The sequence below is a fragment of the Leptonychotes weddellii genome, chromosome 14 (genome assembly GCF_054177405.1).
Source record: "Leptonychotes weddellii isolate Sample4059 chromosome 14, ASM5417740v2, whole genome shotgun sequence".
NCBI lineage: Eukaryota > Metazoa > Chordata > Mammalia > Carnivora > Phocidae > Leptonychotes > Leptonychotes weddellii.
In genome coordinates this window covers 70813219-70838868 of record NC_138382.1, presented here as the reverse complement: position 1 = coordinate 70838868, position 25650 = coordinate 70813219, and the positions used below count along the sequence as shown (strand labels likewise).

At 45.5% G+C, this 25650-nt stretch overlaps 1 protein-coding gene across 2 annotated transcripts in view; it reads left to right on the top strand.

The window, feature by feature from the left end:
* Positions 1-25650, top strand: part of PSMB7 (proteasome 20S subunit beta 7) — a 61238-nt gene that overhangs the window by 34859 nt on the left and 729 nt on the right. For both annotated transcript variants that reach the window (XM_081803580.1, XM_081803579.1), the window contains 2 exons: positions 22542-22693; positions 25594-25650. The exon at positions 25594-25650 is cut by the window's right edge and continues 1 nt beyond it. In XM_081803580.1, coding sequence (XP_081659706.1) covers positions 22542-22693; positions 25594-25650 — 209 coding nt within the window. The remainder of the gene's footprint in view (positions 1-22541; positions 22694-25593) is intronic.

Genomic DNA, 25650 nt, shown 5'->3' with positions numbered 1-25650 from the left:
TTTCATTGGGGCACTTGGGTGGCATAGTCGGTTAAGTGTCCAATTCTTGGTTTTGGCTCAGGTCATGATTTTAGGATTGTGAGATTGAGCCCTGCATTGGGCTCTGTGCTCAGTGGGGAGTCTGCTTGGGATTCTCTCTCCTTCTCCCTTTGCCCCTCCCCACCATGGGCACGCATGCATGCATGCTCTCTTTCTCTTTAAAACAAATAAATCTTTAGAAAATATGTATATATTTCATTAATGTGTGTATTCATTGCATATTGAAATAGTACTACTTTAAGTGTATTGGGTTAAATAACAAATTATTAAAATTTAATTTCACTTGTATTTATTTATTTTTAAGATTTTACTTATTCACTTGTGAGAGAGCTTGCGTGAGCACGAGTAGGGGGAGGGCAGAGGGAGAGGAGAGAGAGAGAATCTCTTGCAGACTCCGCACTGAGCGTGGAGCCTGACGTGGGACTTGATCTCACAACCTGAGCGGACCAAGAGGCGGACACTTAAGTGACTGAGCCACCCAGGCACCCCTATTTTTACTTTTTCAAATGTAGCTACTAGGAAATTTAAAACTCTGTATGTGGTTCACATATTTCTACTGGACAGGCTAGGATAGTATTGTTTCTTGAACTTGTCATTTGCATATCACATTTAAGGTTTCTGCCATATCCAGGTGACACCTGTACTATTATTTTTCTTGAGAAATTTAAAAAAAATTAATTCACTATTTTATAAATTGAGATAGCACTTACATGTAAGAAAATGCACGGATCTTAACTCTACAGTTAGATAGATCTTGGCATTTGTAATTCTTTTGTCAGTTCCCTTTCTCTTCTTCCCTACAATCACTTCAGTTCACCTTTTTAAGTTAAATTCAGTTTTTAAATATAGTTTAGATCTATGAAATCCTGGGTTTGGTGCGTTGTTTTTTTTTTTTTTTTCCCCTGAGACAAATGAAAGTGAGTGCACACTATAAATATAAATAAAAAATGTATTCATGTATCACCCATCTTGTGCAAGCCCAGGGGTATGAGTATTAGACTTTGGGAAACCTAGGGCTACATCGCACTCCCCCACAGCCCTTCTTGCCAGCTTGCTGTTGTTGGATACAGGGTGTACTTGCTTGGCATTGAATCCTCACTGCCCGTGTCGGCCGGCAATGCCCTCAGTTGCTTCTTCATTTATTTGTGTCCTTGTCCTCCATTGTACACACGTGTCCCATTGTTTTATGGCTGTTTTGGGGGGCATCTCCCTCACTTGCCCTTGATAGAGGGAGACCCTTGTGGGCAGAGGCCATGAAATCATCTCTGTTTTTCAGCTCATGTTCAGTATGTGTTTGTTGAGCTGAGACAGGATAACCCTGCGCTTTATAAAGCAAAATCTGAGTCATCAAAAACCACCTGGGAAATGGAGGGGACTTTCTCTTCTTCCGATTTGGAAAGTGCTGAACGTTTTTCTGAGATAACAGAGGAAGATAATTACTACACTTCTCAAGTAATATACCGCATTGGGTCAGAGTCAACAGAGCAAACACCCCATTAAGTACACAGGCAACACAAAGATGGAGCAAAGGGCAAATGCTCATTGGGAAATTATAGGCCAAAAAGCCGAACAGTGAAACCCAGCTGGGATTCATGAATGGCTAAGACAGGCCTCTGCTGTTTCAGGTTATCTGAGCCAATGACTTGCCTCAGGTAAAAGCCCTGGTTCAGGGTTGCAGAGAAACTGCCAGCTAACCATGTGAGTTTAAGAGACCTTACAGTCTTTACGAATCCTCACCCGGTTGTGACCTGGCACTGCTTCAGTGGTCTTGGAATTTTCATTTTGTTGTTTCTCTCCTTACTGTTAGCCTGGAAGTCCTCCTAGGGCAGGAACTGTGCTGCCGCCTCCTTCCTCTTTCCTTACCCCTAGCAGGCTAACTGCTTGGATAAAAAGGTGTCAAAAGCAACTTTACTTAGTTGTTCCCAGATTAACCCTCCTTTGTTACAGTTTGATAACTTCACCTTTACTGTTGATGATACTCAGCTGTGATAGAAATGAAGGCATAAAAAATTGTATTACTTCTGATAAATCTCCTGCTTTATTTTTATCAGCAAAGTTGCTTATTTGCTATGTGTTAGAAGAGTGTATTTTGAAATGTGTGAGTTGACCTAATGGCAAGGGGTCAGTTATATTAGAGGGTTTTTTTTTTTTTTTTTGGTGATGCTGGATTGCACAGAGCCATTTCCCCCAGATTTTTTTTTTCCTATTGTTAAAGCTGGTATAAGAATTAAGCCCATGATCCTGGTTATTACCCACAGGCTAGCTAGACAGGAAACTAGTGTAACCACAGTGTGGCCTTTTGAGTCCATTTTCCAGTTAAGTATAAGGAATTTGACCAAAATACCTGGAAATATGAGGGTATCTTGAAAATTGCTAAAATTGCTCACATGAAAAGAGATTTGATTTTAGGGCAGGGAGGGAATTAAGGGAATCCACCAGATAACTTAGTTTAGTCTTCCTTCCATCCCGTTCCTTTGTAAGAAGGAATGTTTTCATTTGGCCCAGTGAGAAATTTAAACTCTCGAAGATTATAATTCATTAAAACGGGTAGAAGATTAATATTTTGTCTGTCAAGATCAATACTGTCCCCTCTTTGCACTAATTGTCAGAATAGCGTGCGAGGGCCGCTGAAGGGTAGTGGTGTGCGGCAGAACCCTCACATCACAGGGAAACGATTCAAAGGCAAACTGTCCTGCACCCTCTGGTATCGACTTGCAAATTAGCATCTGGAATCTAATTAAACAAGCTTAATGAAAGCAGCAGCTGAATGCTGCTGGAAAAGACAATCAGCTTTTTTCCCCCGCTCTGATACATATTCTGTACTATTGAAGTTGGTCACCAAACACATCGTGTGAGCACAGTTAAAAAAATTAGCATTTATTTGAAGAATAGAAACTGTTTTTCATTCTGTTGTGCATTTGGCATGCTCTGGCGTCCCCTGAGAGCCATGCCACGGCGGATAGTGCACAATATTTAGAAATCCGTGACAGGCAATAATAGCGACTTGAAAAATTCTTTTGCTAGAATCTCAAGTTGAGAGCTGCCAAAAGCGGAGAGGATCAGATCTGCAGTGGCAGCTGCTGTGCCCTACAGTTAGAATTCTAGACTTTGAAGATGCTCAACTTAGAGAAATGAAGACTGCAGGCTTAGCCAGTTTTTGCAGGTTTCTAGAGCTCTGGCTCCCTGCCTTTTGAAGATGAGTTGCCGAAGCTTCTCCCACTGCCTGAGGCGTGCTAACACCAGCAGGGTCTTTTTTTTTCTCCTAGTCTTAGTGTGTCTTCAGTTGTAAGTAGCACATGCTTAGTCAGTGCCAACTGTGATGGTCCTTTCTCTGGTCACAATACCGAGGGATGAGCTCTTACCCTCTACCCTTCAGAGAGAAGGCACGAAGATAGATGGTGACGTATACAAGTGCCACTTCAGCCGGCTGATTTATGGAGTCCTATTTCATCGCTCGGCAAGTGCTGGCCTCTAGAGAAGCCCTTATAGATTGCTAAAGATGTGAGCAGCTCTCGCCCTAAAGGCTTGTGGTTACCTCACAGACGTGATGCCAAACACCTAGCTACCGAAGAAACAGAATTAATCTGTCATCGCAGGCAGCTATAGATCCACTTTAAGTAATGAAAGAATTCATACCAATATGGTGTCCTGACAGCAGATCTTAGAAGTAACTGTAGTGGGGGTTTTTTCTGTTTTTAAGCCTGGTAGTAACAAGACACTGACGTTACAGATTCATTTGTGCTTTGCGAGACGGACCGTAGTGTAAGAGAGCTGCATTATTTTGATTAAAAGGAAGAATTTGTTCAGCTTGGCACGGAGACTGGTCCCGAAGGAAAATACAGAGCATGGGTTCAGTGTGGTCAGGTGGAAAGGGGAATGGGAGCTTAGGAGCTAGAGGATCGGGCTGTGAGTCTGGTTCCACTGTCCTCGTGGCATGACTCAGGGCGAGCCACGGCCCAAGACTGTTTGTCTAGAGGATGGGGATCCAGAGACCTGCCTGGAGGTTGCTGTCAGGATTAGATGTGGTCTGTAAAACACCTTATATGGTGGCTCACACAAAATTGGCTCTAAAATATGGCAGCTGCATCTGTTTTTCAGTTCATCAGTAGCAGGATACAAACATCTCATAGCAACGACTAATACGACCATTTGTACTTGCATCAGGCTTGGAGATTATAGCATCATACAGATAGGACTCTTCTTTTCCATCCGAAAGCTTAAAATCCGAGGCAGATTTATGGAGAGGTCATAATGACAGCAGAGGAAGCCTGTTTGACACATAGCAGAGGCCATGGAAGTATTTGCCTTTTTGCTGGGATGGGGGAGGAGGTATTGAAGGTACAGTAACCGTGGCAGCCAGCGCTTGTTGGGTGCTGGTGCGCTGCGCCGGACCCTCTAGCTTCCTCGGCGTCCTCTCCTTTACTCTTCAGTAACTGCGTGGGGCCTGTACTTTGTTAGCCCCGCTTTGTGGAGAAGAGCAGGAGGCCGTGGGGAGGTCAGATAGGCACCTTGCCCCAGGTCACGCAGCTTGCCAGCGATGGAGGCACTGTTTGCCTCCTGCTCGGCCTGGCTTGAGAGCCCTCCAGTGTGATCCATCACTGTGCCACTCTGCCTCTTTGCTGGGCTTCCGCGTCTCTGACAACAGAGGGGGCAAGACCTCTTATTCCGGGTGAGCTGAGGTCTGGGCTATCTGGGCTGTTCCTTTTGTCCGATGAGGTCTCGCGTAGACGGCCGGAAGCCAAACAAACGTCAGCGCAGGTGCACACACCTCGTCGGTGAGCCCAGGAATAGAAAGACACAGGAAGTTAGAAATACACAGAGATACTGGGAGATAGAAAAAAAGCCACTTGGCTATGAAAAATATTGTTTTCTTCTCTTTGAATTCATCAGACCTTTTCCTTTGAACCCTCCTTCACCCCAAATACCTTTTGATTGGTTTCCCCCCCAGAGTTTTCAGATATTCACAAGAGAGCTGTTTTCTCTATATAGCTAATGTTCAGATGGCATAGACCGCTTCACATTTAGTAATGAGACCAAGAACTCCTTAAATATTGGTGAATGGCATTTGTCCATTTGAGGCAAATCATGAATAACTTGAACAAAAATAAAAAAAAATAAGCAAGACTATCATATTTGAATAATGAGGTGCTCTTTTTTTTTCCCCCCAACTGCCAAAACTTTTTAATCTTCGTCAACAATGGTTCTGTCCTCCGTCTTATTTAGGTTGCATCTGTGTGACTCTGAGCTCAGGAGCCCTGACAAGCGGCATATGAATTCTGTATTCATTAGTGATCTTGATCCAAATGCCTCTGTCCCTGCCACGGGGGCTCAGGTGTGGAAGCTGCTGGCTAATCCCACCAGCTGACATTCAGAGGTTTAATGACTCCATAGGAAGGTGACCACTCGCTGGGAGGGTTGCTGGCGAAACCCACACAACAGACAATGGAGATCAAGGAGGACTATCAGTGTTGAGCCGAAGCACCTTCCTGTGTGACTTGAACCCTGTTGGCATCAAATGGAGTTTTAAGTAAATGCAAAAAAAAAAAACCAAAACACAACAAACAAAAAAAACCTGACCTTCGATAGCTCTCATAAACAATGGTTTTTCTGTCTGTATTGATACTGATGGTGTTTAAGGCTGTTTTTCTTGTTGCACTTTAATGGGTGTCAGCTTAATGAGCTGAACTTGACACACTTTTCCTAATTTTTAGATTTTAAGGTTATGTTTGTCTGGTTGCTATATCTGTTTAGGTATCTTTGTATGTCTGGGAAAAAATACATAGAGCTAAAATTCTTTCTTATTAAATGGTTTTTTGAGGATCTGTGCTGACATTTGTGCTTATTGTGATCTCTAGCTTTGAAAAAATACTATTAGAGGGCGCCTCGGTGGCTCAGTTGGTTAAGCGACTGCCTTCGGCTCAGGTCATGATCCTGGAGTCCCAGGATCGAGTCCCGCATCGGGCTCCCTGCTTGGCAGGGAGTCTGCTTCTCCCTCTGACCCTCCCCCCTCTCATGCTCTCTCTCTCATTCTCTCTCAAATAAATAAATAAAATCTTAAAAAAAAAAAAAAGAAAAAATACTATTAGAAAGTGAGTTCTTTGACTTGTGACATGTCACAGGATGTTTTGATTCATCTAGTGTAAAATTTTAATGTTGGTTGCCTTTTTTTAAATAGTAGCTTCATCAAGATATAATTTATATCTGTACAACTCAGCTACTCTAAGTGTACAGCTCAGTGGTTTTTAGTATATTCTCAGAGTTGCACAACTATCACCACAGTCAATTTTAGGACATTCTCATCACCCTCAGAAGAAACCCCGTACGGACTCATTAGTAGTCACTCCCCATCTACCTTCAGCCTTCCTAGCCCTGGGCAACAACTAGTCTCCCTTTGTCTCCATAGACTTGCCTTTTCTGGACATTTCATGTAATAGGAATCATAGCAATATGTGGTCTTTGGTGACTACTCCTTTAACGTATAATATTTTCATAATATTTCATCCATGTTGTAGCATATGTTGTTACTTCATTCCTTTTTATGGTTTAATAATATTCCATTGTGTGGACATACCACCTTTTATTTACCCATTCATTAGTTGATGGACATTTGGATTGTTTCCGTTATTTTGAATAATGATGCTGTGAACATTTGTGTACAAGTTTTTGTGTGGACATGCATTGTCATTTCTCTTGTCAGTCCCTTGGAGTGGGGTTGCTGGGTCATATGGTAACTCTGTGTTTCACCTTTTGAGGGTCTGGTTTCCAAAGTGACCGCGTCACTAGATGTGCGTTAGATGTAGTAAGTTGTGTCTTTATTGTTGGATCAAAAAAATGTATTACTTTTCCTCAATCATTTTCTCTCTGGTTGTATTTAAAGTAGTAGGATTTTTTTTTTTTTAAGATTTTATTTGTTTGCTTATTTGAGAGAGAGTGAGAGAGCAAGCGTGAACCGGGGGAAGAGCAGAGGGAGAGGGACAAGCAGACTCTGTGCTCAGCTCGATCCCATGACCCTGAGATCATGACCTGAGCTGAAATCAAGAATCGGACACTTAACTGACTGAGCCACCCATGCGCCCCAGCATTAGTTTTTTTTTTTTTTTTTTTAAGAGATGTCAGAACCCAAAATTATAATCCCAGGGGCCCAGTGTAGGATTTTTCTTAAGTAGTGATTTCCAGTGGTGTTAAACAGTTAATTTTAGAAATGAACAGATACTGAGGTTGGCGTTATGATTCCATGGGTGATTCGAGAATCACTTTTAACCTTTAGAATAGATGATGATGAGAAGACCCTGTTGATGGTTAGAGCTTTTCACCAGACCCGATATTTTGAGTTGTCCCGCATTTACAAAGTGAGTTTTTTCTCCTGAGTTGGAGCCCACTAGTGAGCCAACTTTGGAGAGGCAGGAAAGGACTTCTTGAGTTAAAGTTTATTCCCTTGGATCTTTTCCTTTTGTGATGTTTTCTAAGGCAGATGGGAGTTTTCTTTGGTCTTTCTCCTGATAATTCAAGAGCAGGACTTTGCTCCCTCTATACAGAGTTTGGAATTTCACAAGTAATTGCTTCTTTCTCTCTGATTCTGTAGGACTCCTTCATCTTCCTGACTTAGGAATGGCCACTTCAGTGTCCGTTCGTCTGGCTGAGTCTTGTGTGTCTTCCGTATCTCTCTGTCTTCAGACCCTCAGTTAATGGTGTTGGCTGACTATTGTTTCCACCCTTGCCATTTTATTCTGCCTCTGATACAAGTTGAAGTTCAAAGTGGGGTATTTTGGGGAAGGGGCAAAGAAAATTTTAGAAAGTGTCTTAATTCTTCCCATTTAGTTTCAGGAAATAAAAGGGGATTAGATGGGAGGAGACCCAGCAAGAAAGGTATGGTTTACCAAAATCTCCAGTGAGCTAGGAATGGATTCCTCTTAGAATTCAAGTGTGAGCAGATCTGAGGGAAGTGACCCGGTGTAAAATTCGAAGTCCTCTCCCGCCAGGTCTTTGCGGCACGCTGGAAGGACTACAGATGCTACACTGCCGTAGTTACCGGCTTGGGCAATTCTTTGTTGGTTTTTCTGCCACAAATCTTTCTGTGCAAAATTTTTTTTCACTCTATGCTATGTACACACTGAATTTCATTTTCTTGTAAAGTCAATATGTAATCAATCAGCAGGTACTTATTGGGTACCAGCTGCATGCGAGGCATTGCACTATTCTTGGTGCTGCGATCCAGAGGTAGTATTGCAGGAGGCCATTCTGTATGACGGTGGAAATTCCTTATACAGCTATGGGCAAAGTAGATTGAAAAGGAGGGATTATTTTACTCTGTGGTAGATAGGTAATTATTTATGATGCATTTCTTTGGTGCAGGTGTTCCCATTTGAAATGTTTTCACTTTACATATTTCCTATAACTGAAAAAGGGGGAAATACTCCATGTAGGAGAAATATTTCACAAAGTATATTGCTTGCTGCACCTGTGGCAAAGAGCCAGCAGGCAAAATGTAACTTCTTTGTGACCAGCAACTCTTTAATCAGAGAGAGGCAAGAGCTAGATTCCAGTGTCGAATAGAAATAAATGTTTGGTGACTTTCAACTATATGGGTAGAATTAAAAGGAAGTTGGTTTTGTTAATAATATAATATTCTACATCACGATATCAAAGAGAAAATGAACTTCTTTATCCATCTCTTACCACATTGGTAATAGTGGTAGGGGTCTCAGGGACATAATTTAAGACACTAAAAATGTCCCCTTTATCTGCGTTGCCTTTTTCTGTTACTCAAGCAAGCCAGGCCAAGACTGGACTGCCACAGCTCCTTGGGAAAAGAAATAAAAGATACGCTTTTATTATTCACTGATTTCATTCCATCCTGGAACTCTTATTTTGTAAAAATTTTGAATCATAACCACTTATTGAACAGTGGCTTTCAGGAGAAGAGGGACCCCCCCCCCCCGCCCCGCCGAATTTCACTGTCAGAAGTAAGGCTCTGTATCAGGAATCCAAGAGGTTGTCTGTGGTTAGAGGCTGGCAGCTCTTAAACAATGGATTTCCACTTTCTCGTAGAGGTTAGAGAAATACAAGAAATGAAATATAGGACTGAGCGTTATTGGATGGTAGCTTAGGATCTTATAAGTTTTGCCTTGGCAGGTAATTTGGCATAAATTGTTAATGTAAATCTGGGTTAGTGGTGAAGATGTTATTTTAGTAAAAAAGATAAACTGCTGATTAATTCAGCATAGAACTCAATTACAAATTGAAAGTGTCTCTGCGGGACTCCCGGACCCTAAAGACAGCAGATGTTGAATTGATACTCCAGCATATTTCACAGTGGTATGAAATATTAACATGGTTTATTGTATTTGTGTGGGGTGTGATACCAGAAAGGGGGGGTGGTGGGCACGTGGGTGTGCACAGCAGCCACACGTCACACGTTGGCTAACACACGCTCAACGTGTGATGAAGAATCGTAGGGAAGTTGCTTCTTTTTTTAAAATGAAATAGCTCTGTGGAAAAATTAAGTGTAAAATACCACTTGGGGCTAAATAGTTAAATGTGGTGCCCGTGGTCGTTTATGTTCTACCTGTAAATGAACATAAAATAAAAATGGTAAACTTATGTAAGATATTTAAGTGTTAAATGGGACCACTGCTGCAAGAAAAGGGGGAACTTGAGCATTTGATCTGTATTTCAGTAACTGTCAGCTTTCATGGGCTGGGAAGTTTTCCTGGGCTGCTGTAGTATTTTTACCTTCTGATCTAGAACATATGGTAATTTAATAATGCCCCTGTAATTTGCACAGGCAGAGAAGTTTTGTTTCACAGTTTTCATAGATCTGTATCAACTCAAGGGGGGAAAAGTCGGCAAATATGATGTATCAGAAGATCTGAATAAATGGAACTGCCAATATTTGAAGGGTTTAGCAATTTTTAAGAGGCGTGAGAATAAAGTTGGCTTAGATGAGATATTTCAAAGCCATTACTACAATTATGACAGGTTTTTTTTTTTTTTTCTTTTTTGCATCACAGCCTCGTCTAGATTTTGCTAGCTGAAGTAAAAACTGTTCCAAAAATAGGCAAATGATTATGGTCAGAAGGAACATAGCCTGGATACCTTCTGCTGTTATAAAGGCTTTAAAAAATGGTGCTTTCTCAAAAACATCAAAATTGGCAAAGGCAGAAGGGCAGTGGGCGAAGAAACCAGAAGTTTCTTGGTACCTACATCACCAGAAGAACATCTTTTATATCCCCATTGAGTCTCCATGAGAGCCTTTATAAACTGTTGAGAGGTGGTATCATTCAGAGATGTGAGGGGTGGCCTTCTGTTCCATTCACCTAAGTTGTACTGATCTCCAACTGGGTGCCAAGGTCTGTGCCTGGTTATGAGCCATGGTCCCTCCCTTGGTAACATTTACGACTTAGTGGGGTGGACCGGCCTACCAGCACCTATTGAAAGTGCAGTGTGAAAAGCACAAGAAGGTGCATCTGTTGGGGGGCGCAGAGGTAATACAGAAGGGAATTATGGAATCTGTCTGGGGACTTTCAGATGGCCCCAAAGCGCACGTGACTCCTCCCTTGAATTTTTTTTTGTCCTAGGGTTTGAGGAAGGGGTGGGACAGGGAGGCTGCAGCAAAGGAGAGACCAGGGGGCATCACATCATGTCCAGAGGAGCGGGGCGGGGGCGGGGGGAGCTCCTGCTCTTTTTCTCAGTGTGTAACCCTGGAAGTTTGGACAGCTGAACATATTCGGAAATAGGAAAGCGAAACTCCAGACGGTGTCCAGAGTTGTCTGGGTGGTCATTTCCTGAGTCGGAGTGGCCTTTTAATTAGCATCCACCTCTTCAGTGTGGGATAAGGCCGAGCTTAGCATCCCTGTCCCTCCGTGTGAATATTTAGTTTAGAAAGCTGCCACGTTCCATTAGAGGTGGTTGTGTTTCGGCAGTGGGTCCAGGAGCTGTGCAGACTTTTCAGATGTCCTTTGAGATTTCCGTTGCAGTGTGATTGGGAGGTGCTGGTACTTAGTGTGTTGTGCATGGTGGGATGTGAGCTTACCTGCTGTAATGAGACCCCAGCCGCATACCTCAGGAAGGGAGTTAAAGTTTTAACCTTAACAGGTAATGTTACTTGTGGGTTTCTGTGAGGTCATTTAGACTACTCTCCCCTAACCCTGAAATGGTGTAGGAACAAAGATAAGAAAATGATACGAAGTTGTGCTAAATTGACATTTTAAAATTCCACCCAGTAGTACAGATTTTGGAAACTCTCTGCAGCGGCCAGTGTACAGAGCCCAGTCACACCTGGAATGGTTGTCACCCTGTCATCATGTCGGAATCTAGTTTTTCTAAACTTGGAACTGTGACGATACCAGGAGATCGAAAAGATTTAAGGGCACATTTAACTTTGATTCCTTGACAAATACATTGGTTTCTTTTAACTCAGATAAATTGAATTGGGGTGACAGCAGCATAAACAGGGCGTGATGGAAAGTGCATGCATGGGCCTTGAAGAGGTCTGGGCGTGAGGATTGATTTTTGCCTCTGGTGTAACCCCTGTAGCCCCAGTTTATAAAACCTAAGCCTCATTCGCAACGTGGGCTTAAGTCAGTACTTGAGAGGATTGTTAGTAAATTGTACTCAGGCTTAACAAAAGTTCTCTTATCATCTGACTACTTCTTGCCCCAAAATGTCAGAAGAAAATTAAAGCGCACTTGCCTTTCTTGGTCAGTTTTAGTTAAGATTTACAGTCAACAAATGGCCTGATGGGAAAATTCAGTTAAATGGTATCTTCTTTATTGATACACAAGGTGGTCGAAAAACAATTTGACTCATCCTGTTTGCTGAGAGGTTTTATCCATGTATTGTAGGGAAATGCAAACATTTGAATGTGGTACTGATGCAGTGAATTGATGGGCTATTGCTTTGGGGTTTGATGAGTGTACGAGAGATCCATCAGGATGTTCTTAGTTTTACCAAATGTTGACAAGCATGATGAATTGATGGAATGATTGAGTAGCATTATGTAAGTGGTATACTTGCAGATTTGAAGAATTTTAGAGGTCAGCTACTTTAAAAAGGTAAACCCATGAGTGGGTTCATCAGTTACACCTAAGGGCTAGACGAGCATCATTAGTGATTTTGGAAACTAGTTATATGGAGGTTCTGTTGTCTTGAGTGAAAAAACAAAAAACCATGGGCTTTTGAGTCAGACAGAACTCTGTATAATCTCAGACTTTCCAGTTGTTGGCCGTGTGCCTTTGGGTTAGTCATTTTCCCTCTCTGAGCCTTTGTTTCCTGGATTTGTAAAATGGACATACGGGTCATTCCTACTTTAAAGGGTTATTTGGAATAGTGAGTGGAAGAAGTGGAAGAATGTACTTGGCACAGGGCCTGCACACAGTAACCTAAGTTCTTTTTCTGCCTTCTTGTAGGATATAATTTCTAATGAAATATAGTAAGTGAAAATGTGCCACTTAGTACGGTCCTTATTGGCATGGCAGTAAATTCTGTATGGAACGTGTTCATGTGGACACAGGGTTTTATGGCATCATTTTGAATTTCATTTTTAGTATAGGGGCTACTCTCATAATTGATTTGCTTTGAGTTGGGGGTTGAAAAAACAGTACTAAGTTATGATCAGGTGCCCCTTGTGTTGGTAGTTCTGCAAGAGTTAGTCTTTTGGTAATGGGTGTTTGTGAATGTGAGAGAAAGGGGAGAATTGGATCAGGTTAGCACCCATCATGGATTTCCTGCATACCAGCACTGTGCTAGCAGTTTCTGTGGTGCATAGAGAGCTTTGTTTAATCCTCATGACCACCCCGGTGCCACATGGTTTCAGGCCTCTTCTGCAGATGAGGAAATTGGGACTTAAAAATGTTGACTTTACAACCAGGGTCACATAGTTCCTGAGTAACAGGACTTGGATCTCCTAGGTCTTCGTTCTCTTCAATTCTTTTGCTTCTGCTGCCTCCTCCCTCCTCCCCCCAGCCCCACCACTGCAGTCATATTGTGAATATATCCATCAGCTCCAGAAGTTTCTTTTTTTTTTTAAGATTTTATTTATTTGCGAGAGAGACAATGAGAGAGAGACAGAGAGCATGAGAGGGAGGAGGGTCAGAGGGAGAAGCAGACTCCCCGCTGAGCGGGGAGCCCGATGCGGGACTCGATCCCGGGACTCCAGGATCATGACCTGAGCCAAAGGCAGTCGCTTAACCAACTGAGCCACCCAGGCGCCCCTCCAGAAGTTTCTTTATGCCCCTTTGGGAGGCACCCCCGTTCTTCACAAGAACCTTAAGTAACTGAGGGGGCATCTGAAGGCTGCGTGTGTGCCTGGGATCCCAGGAAGAGGTGACCAGCCAGAGGCCTCATGGAGAAGTGTCCAAGTTGGTGGCACCTCACGGTCTCCGCACCCCTCTTTCCCCCATCTGCTCTCTGCTTGTCTGCTTTACTTAGGTCTGTTCACTTCTACTTTCTCATAACTTTACTTTGCAATGGCCAAAACCCTCATGAGCATGATTTTCCCTTAGAATTTCCTTACATTCTTTTGGCTCTTGCCCCTATAGTTAACCAACCCCTTACATTCTTTCTACCACACTCCAGAGGCAGACAGGCATAGGTTGAGAGCCCCTGCCACCAATGAAATGGCATTTACAAGTTGGCAAATGTTCTGGGTTTTTCCAAAACAGCAGCTTCCACTGGCTCTGCTCTGCCTTTATCTTGTCCCTTTTCGGTGACACCCGTTAGAGTGCCTACCGCAGAACCTTACCAGTGTCTGGAACATGTAATTAAGTTAATCATTGCCTCCTATCAACCTACCAGAAAAACAGCTGCCAGGAAGTTATAAAAGGCCTTTCTGTGATGGCTGGGTTTGTTGAGAGTTGGGTCAGTGCCTGGGACTGATGCTGGATGTCCAGGCAGCACCTTCCACTTCCCGTCTCCTGCACTCCCACCTGACCCTCAGCTCCCTCCTTGCCGCATGGGCCTCCCAGTCCTGTTGATGGTCCTCCTGCCCGCCCCTGCTGGCCCTCCACTGTCTCACTGGGAACATTGTAATCCCCTGCTCTCCTCTCATCTGCCTTGGGCCTTTCCTCCTCTCCTGCCTCCAGGTTACAGTTTCATAAAGCACAAATCTAACTACCTCATTCGCCAGCTTAAAATTCTCCACTTGCTCCCACACAGGGCTCCCTGTATGGCCGATGAGGTTCTCTGGTATTCATTCAGCCGCACCTTTCTCTTTCCCGTCGTCACGGTTTTACTCCTTCCGTCACTTCTGCCCCTTGGCTTGGCTGCCATATACTTGTATGTCACGGTTCAGCCTCGTCTTCATCACCTGTGCCCCATGAGATCTCTGTACCCCTCTAGTTCTGCCATCAGACCTGCCTCTTAAGACCTCTTACCACATTGTAGTGAGCTTTTCTTCCTGTTTCCCTTCTGGACTCCACACTCTTCGGGGCAAGGTCTTTGTCTGTTGGGACCTTATTCCCAGCGATTAGCAGTGTCTGCAGAGCACATTAGGATCAGAGCATTAGTACATGTTTGCTGAACTAAGCTGACGTGTACATTTCTTTCAGGGGTTTTGTATCATGTGAAATTTGCTTCATATGTGGTCTTTAAACTTCCTCAAACAAAGGTGCTCTGTACTTCCATGGATCTCCTTCTAGTCCTTTCTAATCCTTGTGAGGCTGTAGAAGCAGGTTCGTGCAGTGTAACCTAGTGCCCACAATAACCTTCCCACATGTGCCCTGCCCTCTGCCCTGCTTTCTGTCCTCCAGATGTGAGTGTGGCTCTTCTTTTTCATCTCTGTTGTGACCCAAGGAACACATTTACTTCATTTCCCCCCCCCTCTCTGTTTTCACCTCCAGGAATTTATTGGCAGAGTTATCACTGACCGCTGGAGAGAGAGAAATATTATGAAGATCTTATTACTACCTGGGGCAGCTTGGTTTTCATTTGGAGGATTGTTGAGCATATTTCTTACTCTTTCTTTAAACCTAGTCCTGTTTTTTTCTCTGATTATATTTGATTCACTGCAGCCTTGGAAATATATATTTGTATACACATATGCTGTGAACGCTGATTTCTTCTTCTTGTGGAAAGCAATATGTTCCTGTCTCTCTTGGTCCTTTTCCCTCTGGAAGCTTAGGTGTTTTTCCTTCCATTCGGTGTCTCAGAATCCAGCAAGACCTCTTACCCACCACCAGTTTTCCTGTGGCAGGGTACGAAGATGGACTTCGGTGAGACAGGGCCCTACCCCGGCACTGATCCCCAACTCCCACTCAGACCCAGCCGTGCGCCCTCAGTGCGTCAGCCAGCCATTCTAGAGCCTCAGTTTCCTCTGCTCACCGGCGGTGAGGAGGATTAAATAAGTAACATAAGCATTTGGCACAGACCCAGAGGATGTGGTTGGGTGTCCCCTGTTCTCTCACACCCTGGCCTCTTTCCTTCTGCCGTAGAACTTGCTCACAATTCTGTTTGTAAAAGTCCATGTGTCAGGGACATACCTGTCCCCTTATTCCTCCTAACAGCCCCTGGACAGAGGCATTGTCTCTGTTCTTCCAGCGGGCAGCCCATGGCTCCTGGAGCTCAGCGCTGTGTCCATCAGTGCCCCAGCTGTGCTGCTCTTTTCTTTTTCTGTGGCAGCTGTTTCTGGCCCATCGTGGCTCTGTAGCCTCAGCCGTCTCCTCTCCTGGCCCTGAGTTATGATCAGGCTTTTGCATCCTTCTGTGATCTGGCACGGGCCAAGTTGGCAGTGGCGTGGTTGGCAGTTCCTTGACCGTGAACACCCTCTCCTGTCCCTTCTGAAAACCCCTTAGATCACTCCTGCACGCGCAGCAGGTTTGCCCTTCTTTATTTGCATCGCCCAGATCCTGGGTGCCAGAAGCTATAGGGGATGGAAGTGGCAGCGCCCTCTAGACCTTAAAGACACAGTCACTACTTCACTCCCCACTCTGGGCACACTGAGCACCAGCTGCACCTCAGTTACACTCACGGTTCCCAGGTGTTCACACCGGCAAGCCGTGTTTACCCAGACCGCTCAAGCCAAAACCACAACTCAGACACCTTCGCTTTCGTCACACAGCCCAGTCTGAAAAAATATTAAATTAACCTTTCCCACTGTAAAATATGTGGCCACACATGGGATACATCATGTCTGTTCCAGAGTGCAGGAAGCATTCTGCTTGCGGGGGGAATGTTTTAAACACTTTTTTGAGCTCTTTAAATTTTATTCAACCATCAGCCACGAATGACTCCTTCAGGCCGCATCAGTGGCGTAGGCAGAACCTCAGCATGTCCATAGGCCACTACGGGACACTGTGTTTAAACCTCTTCCTTGGAAGCGTTTACCTGTCTTGGAGTGCTCTTGGTCCCTGCTTCCCAGCTGGGACTGGTGCACTTTTGGAACTACGCCTTTTGGTATGATCCGTCTTGTAACTCATTTCACCTTTCAATTTGGCAAAGCCAGGAATGCATTTGAGGTTGATGGTTCATGTTTTCATTTGTTGACATCCACGCCAAGCCACATGCTAGCTGCCTGGGGTACAAGAAGGGAGATGGGGTGGTTTGGATCCTCTTGTTAGAGCCCAAGCTCTTCGTCACACCCAGACTTCTAATCTGCTCTGCTGCAGATCATCAGAGCAATAGCATTTTTTTGCTATTTCAAATCAAAGTGACAAAAGATAATGCAGGGTTTTCAAGATGAATTTGGACTGCTTCCGTTCTCGTTGGCTAAAACTCTTAGTTTTTAGTAAAGGAGCAAACCATTGTGAACTAAATGGTCACTGCAGATTTCATAGCAACTAGGAGAACTGGTGGGAGCTGTGAGAGGGTCCGGCTGTGGTGCTGCCCCCATCTCTCTTTCCCTGGAGCAGAGGGCCGAGAGCACTGTCCCCTGACGCCCAGCATGACAGTGGGACGGAAGGCAGAGGGATGCATCTGCAGTGCCCCAGAGGACAGTAGAGCCAGGGGAGCTCTGTCCTTCATGAAAAAGGCTGTTTCTTCTTTTTTCAGCTCCTTTAATGCCAGCGCCTCAGCTGCGTACATGGGCTATATTTTCCAGCCAATAACCAATTTTATTTCTTTTTAATTTCTTTAAAAAATTTTAGATGCAAGTCAGTTGTTTTAAATGACTTGCCATTCACACGTATTTTCACATTCCAAAGCTGTATCTAAAATAGTGTGTTGGGTTTTCCATCAAATGCATATTTAATGTTTTGCCTGCCCCTAATGTAAGTAAAACACTGTTGAGAATGCATAACTGAATGGTGGAACATAGAGGGTTTATTGAAAGAGTATTAATTTGATGCTGAACTATCCAGAGTGCACATTGGTTGGGGCACCTACATTTTACTCTGGTGACATTCCCCATCTAAAAATCACTTAAGTGAGAAGAGAAATTCAATTGTAGCTGTAGACAAGAATAATGTGGAAAAGTTTCTTTGCAGTACTATTTTGGACCTGCACCATAGTGGATACCGAGGTAATCTATCAGTTTGTGAGTGTCTACAAAATGCAACTCTCTAGATAACAGGTTTAAAGTAAAGATTTAATACAGTCTCCATCTCCTATGATGTTGCAGTGACAGTTTAAAACTCATTCTCTAAATCTCAGCAGACTTTATAGCTAGCAGTGGGCCAATATAAAGTTTAATAGCATTACAACACATAAATCATCTTTTAAAGATGCTGCTAGTAGCTCCAATATTAAATGCAGACAATCGCCTGTGTTATAAATAATTTATCAAACACCATTTCAGATTAGCCTTCCATGCTGAGTTATTTATTTTAGCCTTTTCTGTACGATTCCTAAGGCACTTTTTGAAAGATCCATTACTGGTCAGTTTAATGAACTTGGGGGTCTGTTTTGTCCCCTCAAGCACTCGGGTACAGCTGTGGTGACCATTACATGGCCGACGTGGACCTCTTTGTGCCTTTTACAAGTGCTGCCCATTTGTCATGTAGCGGTAAATGGAGCTGCACATTGGAGTCCAGGGACACATTGCGCAATGCAGTGATGGAGACAAACAGATAGCTCTATAAAGTGCTGCTTGTCACAGCTGACGTGCACTCCAGTACATCACTCTTATTGTAATCTCATTTAAGAAGCAGGGGTGGCCCGGGGGACTGATATTCCCAGTTAGTTTGGTCTTTGTAGCCATAAAGCAGGAAGTGCTCCTTTTATATTCTCTGAACTTTTAGGGAGTGTGCTTTTTGCTTGGATTAATTATTATAGGAACTTCTTGACAGAACTGGGTGCAGATTTGTCAGCATGTTTGTCTGGACCTTCTCCTGGCCTGGGGTTGGGTACGGGCAGTCATTGCTTCGAGATAAATTTTGTGTCAGTGCTTCCAGGAGCCCTTTGGCTTGCTTTCTTAACTGAGTTACCTTTTATTAAGCAACAGCTCTGTGCCAGGCACTATAATAGGTGCTTTCTATACCTTATTGCTAATTCTTGCAGCAGTCCTTTGGGAAATCCTAATTTATCATCACTGTACTACAGGGGAGGAGAATGAATTCGGAGAGGTGAAGTGACTTGCCCAAGGTTGCACAGCAGTAAGTAGGAAACGGGATTCAGACCCAGTCTGCCTCCACATCTGCCAGATTAACTTTTAATCACCAGGTGGTCATATTTTGGCTGAGTGTCTCAAGGTAAAAGGAAGCAGCCATTGGGCCAGAGGGCCATTTTTCTGGTAGCCAAGATGAGTCCTGCTGGTCCGTGTGCACACTGAATCCAAGTTCCCTTGTGACTCACAGCGTAAATCCATAGCAGCTGGCCAGGGGAGGACGCTGGCCTGGCAGTGGGCAACAGCATGGCACCTGGGTCTGCTCAGCTGGGGCCACGGGCTTTGCAGGGCCCTCGTCAGAGCCCCTCGGTGGCAGCTGTCCCCTGGGCAGATGCTGCTCAGAACTCGGGTCACCCTGCAGCTTCCAGAAAAGGGAGGTGCAATTTCCCTAGGAAGAAGGAATCCTAAAGGAAGGAACAATGCTTCTTGCATTTATTGTGGGCCAGAGATAGATAAAAATGTGGTGTTTTCCCCATCTCTTGCGTTCAGTTGGTGGTTCTTCTCGATGGTTTTCTTAAATATTTGGGAGAACGTGTTAAAGACAAGAGTTGTTTAATTGTGAAACTCCACTATAAAGAAAACACAGTATGAATATGCCCAGTAGCATATTTGCATATGAGTCTAGAATTCTGAGTGTGGAAATATGCTGGTAAAAGATAGTGTTTGGCATACGAAGCGTTTCCTGGAACATAGTAGGTGTCTCTAAATATTTGTTGAAAACATTAACTATGTAAGTAATGGGTAGACAGTAGAGCCTTGGTAAATTTTCACTGTTTGCCTTTTGAGGGTTTTTGCTAGGGGTGGGGGATATGCAAAATAAGACATGGGTTTTGTTTTGTTTTGTTTTTAAGATTTATTTATTTATTTGAGAGAGAGAGAGAGAGTGAGTGCTAGCAGGGGGGGAGGAGCAGAGGGAGAAGGAGAGAGAATCTCACGCAGACTCCCTGTTGAGTGCAGAGCCCGGCGCAGGGCTTGATCTCATGACCCGGATATCATGACCTGAGCTGAAATCAAGTTGCACACTTAACCGACTGAACCACCCAGGGGTCCCAAGACACGGGTTTTTAATATTGATCTCTGCCATATTACATTGTAGAAGTGTTTAAGTGGTGTCTATGGGCAATTTGGGAAACTCAGTGCTCCCCCCACCTCTGTTACGGAAATGACAGTTGGAGGAACCACCCATTGGCCCAAAGACTAATTGGCAGCCACCGTCCACTTGCCCAGGTTCTGAAGATCCTAGGTGATTGAAGAGTGACATACCCTGAATCAGGGAACTGCTGTCCACTGTCCCCAACTCACTAAGGAGCCCCCAGCTGAGACAGGTTGCTTGTGAGCTGGTGTGGTGCTGTGGCATTCTGGCTCTGGAGCCCAGTGGACCTGTTTTACGGTTTACTAGCTTGGTGACCTTGGGCAAGTCATTCACTCTCTCAGCTATAGTTTCTGACAGTACTAACTTCAGAAGATGGTTGAGGGCAGAGGTAAAAATGATAATCAATATGCCCAACTCAGTACTTGGCACATTGCGGTAGGTGCTCAGTAAGGTTCATTCAATTTCATAACATTGAGTCCTGTGTCTATGAGATGAGGGTAGGATTGGAAAAACGATCAGAGACTTGTTGAGATTTTCTTCCTTAAGGAATCGGTGGGGAGGAAAGGAATTTAAAAGGTGTGTTTTCCCAATTTTTAAAAGCCTTTTACACTTAACAGCACATAATGATAATTTTATGAATAAATCAAGCTATACATAATACAAAGTTTTTGTACATTTTTAATTTTTATAAGTTCATCTATTCACATTACAGAATATTTGCAAAATAGGGGAAGATTCGCCTGTGATGTGTGCACTGTCGGTATCTGTGTGCCCCGTTTCATTGACGGATATTAGATATGCATGTCTGAGATCATGTGTGTATCTCCGTTTCCTCGGCGTCTTCTTCCATCTCCGTCCCCAAACATAGAACGATTTGGGAAATTTCAATCTGTAGTCCTAAGTGCAGCCAGCAGGGTTTGTGACATCTACTAGGTACTGTTGGCTGGCTCAAGGCACCAGCAGCAGTGATGTCAAAGCAAAGAAGATCATTAAACAGAGAAGGGAAAGGAAGAGGAGAGGGTAGGGTGGGTGAGGAGCAGGGGAATAAGGAGGGTGCCCCTACACACGCACGTGCACACATACACACACATACGTGTGTGTGTGCAAATCTAGAATCTTTTAATAAGAGAAACAAGTTAGAGTGAGGCTGTGTCCATTAAGTTACGGTTGGGTTTTGTCTGTATGGTAGCAGCCATCTCCTCTAAGATGGTTTCTTTGCTTCCACCTTCACTGGCTTTTGGCCCCTTGGGCGCCCCAAGAGAGAATTCCTGATTGGAGGATCCTGTTTAAATGAGTTCTCACGGGGCTGTATGTGCACAAGAGAATAACCAGCTCCGTTGGCCCAACGTAGGTGCCACTCAGAAAGTGAAAAAACCTGGTAAGTTAAAGATCAGATTAACCCCCTAGCTCCTACTGCTGGGTTGCTGAGGATCCCACTTCCAGCAGAGCCGTCTCGATCCTTCTCCGAGTCTGTAGAGGGCGCTCATGTCACTGGAATCCCACTTCCTGGCTTAGGGCAGGCAGAGGAGCAGGAACCCTGAGTGGCTCAGATCTTCTCACAACAGAAAGTCAGCAAATCTGCCCTTTGATGATCTCAGGCTGGACTTTGGGGCGGGGAGTCATGTTTCTCAAAGAGTGGTAGATGAGCTCTTTAGTTCAGCTTGCATGTTTTTGGACTCTAAAGCACTGGCGAATGGGAAAGGGGCAGCACTCTCTTCCTTGGGAGAATGGTTCATTTTTTTCCTTGTTGCCTAAAGAGCTTGTACGTGGTGCTCCCCAGGTCCCACCTTGCTGCCTCCACTACCTGCTTTCGGTCTTACTGCCCTGCTTTGTGCATGCCTGGTGCATGGCCTGCCTTGCAGCCCCCTCCCTGAAGCGTTGCTGACCCCACCAGTGTTTCCACAGCTCCCTCTCACACCGCATTGTAGTTATGTGGGGCTGATACCCCTACTGGACTCTCAACCCCTACAGGGCAGAGACCTTGGGGCCTCATCCCTCTCTGTAGCTCTACCTCCTAGCATAGGACCCGACATATGAAAGGCCTTCTTGAATCAGAAATGAATGAATCCACCTTTTCACAAGTAACTGTTGTTGACTTAGACTTGCTTCTAAAAGGAGAAGTACAAGAGAGAATGATTCAAGGGAAGAAATCACTGTAAGTGAACATGTAGGCTCTTTAGTAGAAGGCAATAGATTCTCTTGGACAAGAGGTCCCATCCTTGGCTTTGCCACCATTTTGCCAGAACTGTAACGTTTTGGTGTTAGTTTTTCCCCCTGATACGACATCTTCATTATGTCACCTGAAAGCAGGTTCTAACCATTATTGAACATTTTTGATCAGGGGTTAGCAAACTATAACCCGTGGGCCAAATGTGGCTCTCCACCTATTTTTGTTGATAAAGTTTTTTTGGCATACAGCCACATGCATGTGCTTATATATTGTCTGTGGCTGTTCTGTGCTACTGTGACTGAGTTGAGTAGTTATGACAGAGACAGTATATCTAACAAAGCCTAAGATGTTTAGTACCCGGCCCTTTACAAGAAAAGTTTACTGGCCCCTGTTTTAGATGATCAATTGCTCCCTGTCGGCCCAGAGTCCTCAGTCATGCAGTGATTATCTGATGTGAAGTAGCGTTTTGAAAGAAGGGATGCATGCAGAAAGGGTTTAGAAGACCTGGTTCCTGCACTTACTAGCTGAGGAACCTTCGGCAGGTCGTTCTGGTACTTTGAGACCTTTTCTTCATCTATCAAATGGGCATTGAAAACTTCTACCTCACCCGTGATTCTGCGCACTGCTCGTGAGAGCACTTCGTGGATGTCAAGAGCCGCCCTCTCAGCGACTGTGGCCGTGATCATTGCCATTCTCTTTCTCAGGAGGAGGAAGCCAAGAAGCTGGTGAGTGAAGCCATTGCAGCTGGCATCTTCAACGACCTGGGATCTGGAAGTAACATTGATCTCTGTGTCATCAGCAAGAGCAAGCTGGACTTCCTCCGCCCGTACTCAGTGCCCAACAAGAAGGGGACTAGGTAAGTGAAGGAGACGATATTCTGCCTGTGTCCCCCAATTCCCGCAGCCACGCCTGATCTCTCCATGGCATTTAGACAAGGTTTTCTTGATTGTTACCCGGTGAAGTAAGGCCCGTGTCCCCAAGCCGGCCTTACACACAGACCTTCGAGTCCTTATTTGCTTTATGATTTGGGTTGCTGTCAGGTATAGAAGAGTGATTTTACTTGTAAAATGTTGATGGGAGAGCAGGGCCCAAAAGAGAGTCCTAGCCTGGGGGTTTGTGGGGAGAGATTCGAATCACCTGCTATTCTTTCTCTAGTCTCTTAAAGAATCCCCTGAATTACCGTATGAAATTCCACGAGAAGCATTTTTCAGGGAAACCAGCCCGTAGCTTTTCTCAGAGTGGTCTAGGAGTCCTGAGCGGTTATAAACTAGGGGTTAGGAGTCTTTAAAGTTAGCCTGGGGTGCTCCCTGGTGCCTCCTGCTCTCCAGGGAGCCGTGCCGTTCCACCCGGGGCATATGCCGAGCAGGCCCTGTGTCTCAGTGGCGTGGCCCAGGCTCAGAGGGGGGACAGGGTTCTAACCGGTTTGCTGACTAGAACTGGAAGGTTTCCAGCCCTCGTGACTGGTGTGTGCAGATGAGCTGCTCATTTGCAGTCTCGCATGGTTGTCCAGCTGTTTGGCCATCCTCTGGCTCCTGACCTCTTCCGCGGGCCTGACAGCTCAAGATGGGGCTCCCGAGCTCTGTTTCCAGCTGCACTCATGTGAATGTGGCACAGCAGGATTTACAAACTCCACCACTTCCCGTGCAGCCCCATAGCGAGGCCAGAGTGTAGCAAGCACATCACCTTCTGGAATGCTTCCTTTAACTCTCACTGCATATACCCAAATTCCAAATCAGGAGTAATTCCAAGGAAAGAGTAGAACATTGAGAACCAGCACCGCACTCAGCACTGTGGGAACTCAGTGTGCTCGCAGCAGGTAGGGTAGCTCAGCAGCAGAGAGTTCTGGCTCGGGTTGGGGAGATGTCATTGCCTGGCATGGTGACTTGGGGCCCGTCAGTCTCCTAGTCTTTGAAATGATGGAGCTGGATAGGTGAACAACCCGTGCAGTACTTGGGCTTTGAGCTGGAAAGGAAACCACCTTTCAGGCCTGGGGCTTTGCTGGGGGAGCAGGCTTTGCCGAGCGAGCTCCCTGACGCCTGGGTCCCCCATTACATGCAAGATGCCGCAGGAGCTGAGAGTTCAGGGAGGAGGACATGGTTACGCTCCATCCAGACAGAACAGAGTCCTGCCTGAGGATTCTGGAAGCCACGTTTGAGCCACTGAAAAGGAGTGTGTGTGTAGGACAGGAACCTGTGTTCAGCAGTAGCACATCTTAATTCTTTGGGACATTGTCAGTCGGCTGTAAAAGAGACCGTAAACCCACAAGAAGAGACACAAAACGACCCTGTTGGCTAGTTGTGAAGATTCAGTGAGCTGGTATGAGAGGGGCTCGGCCCGTGGCAGGTGTGTGCCGGGCCCCGCGGCAACGCCGCACACTCTGGAATCGCACCGTCCTCTTTCCTGCCAGAGGCTGACTGGTGGGGCGCTGCCTGGGGTAGGGGAACCTTTCCCAGAGTGGGCAGTCAGGCTGGGGGCAGAGATTCGGCCTGGGCGTGTGTGGACCCAGCCCTGCACCTTCCTGTTGGCTGCTCTGCTGCCAGCCTGCCGCAGCCCTGCTTTGGAGAAGCCCTCCCTGCCTGCCGACACCAGGCGCCCGTCACCAGGATGGTGAGGCTCTTGGGTGTCTGAGCCTCCCCCAGATGTGGCGGTTCAGATGAGTTGGGCACACAGGAGTCGCTTGGGGCATCGGGCTCCAAGACGACAAAGCTGCCAAGGGTCCAGTCTGGGGGAAGGAGCCAGATCTTCACACCTGCAGGGGAGGGGCGGGGCACACCTTGAGAAGGTGCTGCTGCTGAGTGTGGTGGGGACCGATGGCTGAGCGGAAATGAGGCCAGCCGTTTGCTGCACGAGCTCCTGGATTTCTGCAGAACTCGGACGTTGCCCACTTTTTCCTGCTTCCTGCTCCCTGTTTGAGCACCAGTGCCCATTTGAGGGGCTGATTTTCAAGGAGCACGTGGTCACGGCATAGCTAACAGCCTTCTGTTAGTCCGCGCCAGATTGACAGAAGTAATGTCCCAGCTGGGGAAAGACCAGAGGAACAGTTGGATTTGTACTGCTGTTTGACGATATTGTAATTCCTGGCCCCAATGTGAGAATTAGCAGCTCAGATGTGGCTCTTACAGACTGCTTGTGCTCAGAGAAACCGCTGTCAAGAGTCACTCCGAGAGGAGGTGTGGGGCGTGACCTGGTGGGGACCCGCTGCACCGCCCTAGGGAGCAGCTAATCCTTCTCAAGGCTCGAGAGTGTAGTCTAGAGTGACAAGACCAGAGTCCGGCTGCGGGTCATTTTTATACTGTTTTTGCTTCCACGTGTTTTTAATGTTTAAGGTAACAATTAAGTCGTCCTTGTTTCTACACAAGAGAAGGGTGATGACAGCCTAACAAAAGGGTCCACTTCCTGCTGATACTGAAGGGTGCTTTTGGGGAGTTGAAGCTCGAAGGCAAATGACCAAGTGCTTTCCAGCATCTTCTGGGGAGGGTGAGGTGGAGAAGGAAATGTGAGGGCCCATTAAGTGCCAGGTGCTCTGAGTGCTTTTAGGGTGCGCATCTACCAGGCGCCCCTATTTTGTAGCCCTGGAGCACTGGGGAGAGTGAGCCTTGGGGCAGTTGAGTCCCCTCAAGGTTACAGAGCTGGGAATCAGGAGAGCCAGGCTCTGAGTCCAGTCTGCTTGCTGCCTTGCCTGAGTACTTGTCCCTCTCTCCAGGCCTCTGTTGGGCCCCTTGAGGGGATCCTAACTCTGCTTTTTTCTCCCACTAGGTTTGGCCGGTACAGATGTGAGAAAGGGACCACTGCAGTCCTCACTGAAAAAGTCAC